The 7,529-nt window shown below is 39.1% G+C and overlaps 2 protein-coding genes across 2 annotated transcripts in view; one reads left to right on the plus strand and one right to left on the minus strand.

Annotated features, from left to right (window-relative positions):
• The window catches only part of LOC110681030 (putative fatty acyl-CoA reductase CG5065), a 28,716-nt gene extending 22,787 nt beyond the window's left edge, over positions 1–5,929 (plus strand). Inside the window, exons 4-6 of the mRNA XM_021856796.1 lie at positions 5,472–5,601; positions 5,636–5,730; positions 5,803–5,929. Of these exons, the coding sequence (XP_021712488.1) occupies positions 5,472–5,601; positions 5,636–5,730; positions 5,803–5,929 (352 nt within the window). The remainder of the gene's footprint in view (positions 1–5,471; positions 5,602–5,635; positions 5,731–5,802) is intronic.
• A 794-nt stretch (positions 5,930–6,723) lies between these two features.
• On the minus strand, positions 6,724–7,307 carry LOC110681032 (ATP synthase subunit delta, mitochondrial-like; the record flags this gene model as incomplete). The annotated part of the gene is given in 3 exon segments (XM_021856801.1): positions 6,724–7,022; positions 7,082–7,108; positions 7,110–7,307. Coding segments are annotated over 3 exon segments (288 nt in total), but the record flags the coding sequence as incomplete, so codon positions are not given.
• Positions 7,308–7,529: the final 222 nt, after the last annotated feature.

The raw sequence follows: 7,529 nt of genomic DNA on the forward strand, positions 1-7,529 counted from the left end.
GACATAATAGCAAACGATGGTTTCAAGGAACAGCTAGAAGAGCATCATCGAACGGATGATTCTAACCGCACCAGTAGTAATGGAATTGAAGAATCTCAATCCAGCATACGACATGACGAACAATCTTCGAATCGATCGATGAGGATGGTACGCAAACCAGCTTACCTTAAGGATTATCAGACCAATGCTGTTTATGACGCTAAAAGTAATGGGGGGATGTCGGGACCAGATGCGCCCTTTTGTAAAATGACAACAGCACTGGTCACCCGAGTGAAGAACTGTCACTGAGGAGCACGCGCTTGGACACGCAGAGTTGAAGACGCCATCGCGGAGATCACGAGCGGGAGAAAAAGGGAGAACAGAAAAAGTGTAAAAGTGGTCGGAAATAAAACTTGTATTTCAGAGTGAAAATCAGTGATAAATATTCTTTTTAATATCCGACAGCCTGGTTGATGGTGTTTTGATGGGAAGGCTATTTAGAGTTTTTGCTAACGTTTTTCCGAGTAAGAGAGGACTGCCTTTGTACCTTCGACGCGTTCACGCTGTCCTGCAGCTTATCGGGAGAATTTGCTTTACTGTAAGGTCGTTTAGGAGTGAGAGGATGGCTTTTTGTAAGGCTTGACGTCTCCTTCTTGCGGATCATGGGAGAAACAGGGGGTCTTGGTGTTCCCATGTGTTTGGAAGAGCTCGGAATGTTGTCGAGAGGATGAGAATCGTCGCTATAAATGTCTAGCGGATCATCATTAGGCTGTTGTTTCTCGGGTGTGAGGGTTTTGGAAAGAGCGCTTTCGATTGGGGTTGCAAACTCGATAACAGAATCTTCTTGCGTGAGCGCGTTGTGTGCAATGCTGGTAGACGTATTAATGGAGCTTTTTAAGTGTTGTACTTCTTTTTGCATTTCTATGTTGGCTGCTATCAAATTCTTAATAACTCGATTAAACATCGCTTCTTGTTTATCTAACATTGCTTGGAAGCTGGAGGGGATACGATCGACTGCTGGGGGATTTCCGTCCAGGTTTGAAGTTGATGTATTTTGGCCATTAAGAGCGCTCTCAAGCTGTTCAATGCGTCGGTCGCGCATTTTTACCACTGTTCTATAGCAAGTCTCTAGGAAGTCTCTACTTTTAATGGAAGGTCTCTTCTGCCCATAAACGCATAACTGTCCCATGTGAATAGGAATCCAAGCAAACATGGGACTGAGATGTGTTTATGGGCAGTCTTCTTCTTCGTCTAGGCATTACGTGTTGTTCAATGAGCACTTGCACGTTTCTAACTGAGAGGTTTCTTTGCCAAAGTTGCCAGTATCGCTATAGTAAAAAAGTGATCCAAAATACTATTTTGCTAAATTCAATTCGGATCTATCTGTGAAAGTCAATCCACGGTACTGCTCAACAATTACCAAGAAATTGATGGTTCGACGATGAGTGCCAGAGGATGACGGATAATAAGAACAGATGTCGGTGTCCAGTAACGATCAGAGCAGAAAGCAATAAGTGCAGAGATTCTTGGGCACTTCCATAATTCACTTTGGCATGAAGGGGGGTTTTCTCGGCCGAAATGTCTTTTTCGAAAAACCCCAGTGCCGAAGTGAATCAAAAGTGCCAAGAATAAGATCCGGCTCCCTATAAGGAAGCTTTCAACCATAGCGCTTGGAAAAGTTATCAGGAGAGTCGATTTGCATAAAAGCGGTACCATTATCACATGCTCTCATATGCTCCTTGGCATAAACGTAATTTGGCATAATCATTGTAAACTGAGTTAATGAATAGTTTTTTGAGGATACTAGTAGCTTTACAATTACCGCAATTTGGTGGTTTGTTTGCACTATTCAAAATCTGACAATGCTGCTATATTGTTGACATGGCTAACATTTTCATATATAATTTTCCTTTTTTTTGATGGCTGTTCTTTCTAATTACGTTGTTGAACTAGTGGTTTGCATTGTAACTACTACATTTTATTTGATAATTTTTCTATCTTACGTAAATTGTTGGCATTTTCAAATGACCATTATGCGTAATGACCTTTATGCCAAATGATTCTAAATTTGCAAAGATGAACCAAAATCATTGCAAAAGGCTTCAATTTCATGTCGATTATTCTGCTCTGTTTAAGGCCTTTTGGTGCGTCATCGCAAAATGGCTTCTTCCAAAACCATCAACATATTGTTATGATAGTGTTGGTATTTGCAACATCGATGAAATATAACTGCTTATCACCTGATTCAATGGATAGTTTATGCGAAGAAAAATGCTTCAGGTGGTATTTCAATATTTAATCAACACTTTCACATACAGCATTATCAATTTAGCGACAATATACATGAGATTTATATTCTCAAAAAAAAATCTCCGATTTCATGCCGCATTTCATTGCCTTACACAACTACACTTGTAAATAGAAGGTGCTTACCTTTTCCATTGTAATTCTGCAGCAAACATTTGTGTTTTAGATTTCATATTGCGTTCACTACACTTCCACTAAACAAATCTTTCATTCACTTCCCTTAAAGGAACACATTTCAAACGGGAATCAAATATTTATAAAGTTTTATCAACCGCAACACACAAAACTATTATGGCGGTGGTTTTCACTTGCTGCGAATCGACGCCGCCACCGGACACTGAGACATGCCTGTGTTTATAGTCTAAAATATCCAACTTTTTTCTGTTGTATTAATTTTCAGTGCGGATAGGTTGGACAAAGCATAGACACTTGAAATTCATACGTTGTTTGTTTTTCGATTCTCTCAAATTACAAAAAACATCTCTACGAAGCATAAAATCATACCAAGAGTTTATCAATTTGGACCACCCAAAATAATTGGAAAGCTCCACAGTGCGATGCGTCGGGATGCGTCGGGACGCGTCTATCGTGTGTGCACAATCATCGCGATCGTTGAGCGCAGTGATGTCAGAGTTGCTATCTGTAAAATCATAGCATTTAATGTGAATTGATCACAAAAATCATTGAAATTTTATTAAATCAGTGAACTTGTGATGGAAAACTATTTGCAAAACGATAATTTTTTTATGATATGCAGCAAATGTTCCGAAAACAAGCATATAACAATTGCTAGAAAAATCTGTCGCCAATCACCTGGCAACACCGTCATCCCTTGGAAACATAAACCGTACCGATGCATAACAAAAATATGCGATAAATCCAATTTAAAACAGAGAAATTCCGTTGCCCTTCATTAAATTGTAATGTTTTCTTTTGATATGTACGATTGAAGAGTTGATTTGGATTTCCAATACTCGTCAATCTACTAAATTTCCCATGTGTTTACATAAAAATATGCTTAACACAAATGTTACATTTTTTGTTTGTTTGTTTTGAAAATATACATGGAAAGGCGACACTACTACTATTACATCAATGATGATTCTAATGATTCTTTGACTTACACGCCGTTTCACCTTAAGGGGACACGGGAGACCGTGTTATTTTCCCTATCTTTCGTCTCACTCTAACAATAATCATCAAAACTTTGTGGAAGCAAATCTCGAATTTTAGTGAACCGATGAAGCTGAAAATTTATCGGGTTGTGCACTACATATATAGAATCATAGTGATACATTTTCGCATCGATATATGGAGTGGTTCTTGAGATTTGCTTCTTGAAATGGATAGGGTGATTATGATGACATCCCGTGCGGCCTTAATACCGTCGATGGGGGTGACAATGGGTCTGGGGGGTGAGATTGGGTCAAAACGGAAAAATATGTTTTGTGAAATATTTCAGCTAATAACGGTGATATTACTAAAATAATAATTCATATGTTTGGGAACATATTATTACACATAATTCATCACAATATACATTTTTAGAAATAGTAGTTTTTGTTTACTATATCAATAAACTTGTATGTTGAAATCAGATAATATTTACAACATTAAATTTCTCCTGTGCAAAGTATCACGCATGTACTTTAACGTCTACCGTTATATTAGTAGAAGGTTTAAAGTCTTTTCATTACACTTCACACGTATTTTCCGAAATGTATTTGATTTTTCAACAAAATTTTTATTTTTTTCAGTACGGTGTCTAAAACATCAAAAATGGGGGTGAGATTGGGTCAAGCAAGAACGACAGTAAATGGAATTGCAAGTCCACTTTTTTGACATTTTACGGTGCCGGTAGTTCTCTTTTTCATTAAGATGTGTTTATTCTTTCAAAATACAGCTTCTTTGAAACATCAAACTAGTCTACTTGAGGATTCCGTACATTGAATAGCAATGCAACGCATTTCGACAACTTCTCAATCCAGCAACTGTGTTTCGTGCGCAGCAACATCGTAAAATTTTATCAAATGGATTGTTTTTTTTTTAATTTAATTATTTATCAGTGTTTTCATATTATAGAAACATCTCCTGGAAGTACAAATGAGTTGGAACACTGAAATATCGTGATTATGACAACAACATCTGCCTGATATGTATTGATCGTGGAATGTCGCTCTGAAATTTAACTATTTGCGAAGAATTGAAATAATCACTGTTTCAGTACACCTTTGGGGAAACTGAACAGGCTTCATGGCAATGGGAATGAGACTTTGAAGACAATTCGAGGGTAAAAAATAGAAAATGTATGTAAACTTGACGATGAATGTTGTGTTTACATATTTTTTCTCATAGCTCTTCAATTTTTTGGGTATAATCGTTCTTTTAAGTGGGTTTATCATACTTGTGAAACATCTTAGATATCTTTTCATCTTGTTTGCATCGTATTTTATCAATATTCTTCAGCTGTGAATGGTTTTGCAACCATATTATCAAAAACAAGTTATTTCAATTACAGTGACCCAATGTCACCCCCTCTATGGGGTGAGATTGGGTCATTTTCATTCACTTGTGGTGCCGCTGTGAATAAATATTTTTCTTTAATGTTTTGAACAGTTGTTAATGTACCATCAAAGTACATACACACCAAATTTGAAGTTTATTGGAGTAAAATTGCGATAGTTATTCAATAAATAATTCGTACACATCCATTTTTGACCCATTGTCACCCCCAACGACGGTAATTCATGAGTTCAATATGGAAGGTTGGTCTTGGTGTATTGGACTTCGTTATAGTTGATAAGTAGATTAAGCACTTAAGGCTAAGTAGGCCGTCATTGAAATTAGTACGTCGTCGTTGATGATTGTTGCTAACTCATCGCCAGATTTTAAATCGAAAAAAATCACTTGGTTTTGCATTGACACAGCTGAAAAAGGATGAGCATACTTGATGCCCGTACAGTGATACATTTTCAAGTCAATATAAACTATCAAGACTGAGTTTTATCAATTTGAAATTGTAAGTTGTAAAGTCATCATCGCTGCTAAAACGGCTACTTAGCCTTAAGCATGCTTTGTTTCAATTGAGTATTAATGTTTAGTAGAGAGCTTAATGTTTTAGAACGACAAATCCCAGAAATATACAATTCATATGTTACGTACCTATTTCATCTCGCAAACCGCAGGACCCCCGTATCGCCGGATTCCCCGCAGCTGCCGGTGTACAACTGTTGCATCTCCAATCTGCGCAAACTGTACCATGTCGCAGATCGTCGAAATGGGCAAGGTGCTCTCCAACGACATCCCGCTGGATCGGTGCGTTTGGGCTCCGGGCGGCGGCATCACGCAGATCAAGATCCTGAACACCATCCGGGTGGTGCTGTACCACATCATGCCGGCCATACTGCTAGATGCGCTTCTACGGGCCACGGGCCAGAAACCATTGTGAGTATTGTTTGAAAGTTCTGCGTGTCTAGTCTAGAGTAAGTAGGTTACAATTAATCGGATGTTTTTTAGTGTGGCAAAGCTGCAACGGAAAATTTATAACGCCAACGTTGCACTGGAATACTTCATCCGCAACAATTGGGACTTCAGGAACGACAACTTCATCCATTTGGCCTCGGAGATAAAACCGGGAGGATAAGTAAGGCGCGATGTATTTCAAAAATGCTCCGATATAACCTAATCCCTTAACTTATCTTTACAGCAAGGACTTCTACTATCGCGACTTCATCGAATTCGGACATAACGCTGTACTTCAGAACTGCATCCTCGGGGCTCGTCGATACCTACTCCATGAAAAGGACGAAAATATTCCGAAAGCTTTGAAGCACTATCGGCGCATGAAAGTTTTGGACAAAGTATGCAAGTTTCTGATCGTGTCCGGATTCCTGGTACCTAATTCTGATTCAAGTCGGACCTGTTAGGGCTATCACTTTACATGGCTTCCTATAAGACCGAATACGATCTACAGCGATGATCTAATTGTTTGAATAATCATTTCTTACTGTTTTCAATAAAAGTATACGGAGAGCACCAAAGGAAGTTTCTTTTTGCCTACCAAATCGGACTAGAGAAAATGTAAGACGAATTTCTGAAGGAAAAACATGGTGAATTCCAGAAAAAAATCCGAACATTTTTTTTTAATAATCACGAATTCTGGAATAATACTCTGGACCTCTTCAGTTTTTCACCTAGATTCGTTGCAAGCAGAAAAAAAATCTTCATAGACCTTTTAACCTTGGTTAACATAGAGACTTTTAGACTTCCATTAAAAAGAGAGACTTCCTAGAGATTTGCTCTAGAATACTTGTCAAGTTTTTAAAAAGATACCTGCTCCCAGCTCTATATTTTAAATAAATATGTACATAATTTAAATACGGGAGAACAAAAGGAGATTTCTTTTTACTGTCCTACCCAATCAACGAACATCTTTCGTACGCTTCTAAACTCGCTGTCTGCTTCAATTTATTAATCCCTCACAACTGGTTCTTGTTCACTGCACCTTCGATTCGGCTGTACCCTAAGATGTCTTCCCCGAATATCCGAAAACGTTCCATCGATTCAATCGGTTTTACTATATGGCCCAATCGCAGTGCGTGAATATTTAGCTTATTAAGAATGGTTTCAACAAAAGACTTTATCTGAGATGGCAGTATTCACCGCGATCGCGCTTATTCGGCGGCCTTCACCAGGGCCTCGGCAACCTCCACTGCGATTCCGGCTTCGGCACGTTCCTGTAATGTTTAAATTGCGATTAACTTTAACCATTGCCACAAGTTTGTCAGAATCTCACCTTATCAGTAGAGGCGGAGGACAGCTGGGCTCTGGGCGCTGGACAGAATCTCACGGCACGCACCGGAGTCCAGATCCTCAACGGGGTGAGCTTCTTCGGCCAGCACCTGAACGGAGGAATCCTCGTTGACGGTGATGGTGCCGCTGGAAACGAAGATCCTCTTGGTGGCACCGTCCTGCTCGTACACGGTGACGACTCCGGGCTTCAGGACAGCTGAAAAAGTAAACTATCGTGAATACAAGCTTGATTCTATAACACTTCTTAAAAAAATCATTCTCCTGAATTCCGTTCCCCAGATTGAACTGTTCCCCTGAATGTAGGGTAAGAAAGGGCAAGATAAGTCAATACCATTTACAGGGTGTCAAAATCTGTTTTCCGATTCCCGGATTTTTCCCGGATGCCTAAAATTTTTAGACGGGGCTACATCTAGATCCTTCGACCTGATATT

The sequence above is a fragment of the Aedes aegypti genome, unplaced genomic scaffold, assembly GCF_002204515.2.
Source record: "Aedes aegypti strain LVP_AGWG unplaced genomic scaffold, AaegL5.0 Primary Assembly AGWG_AaegL5_hic_scaff_253_PBJ_arrow, whole genome shotgun sequence".
NCBI classification, from domain to species: Eukaryota; Metazoa; Arthropoda; class Insecta; order Diptera; family Culicidae; genus Aedes; species Aedes aegypti.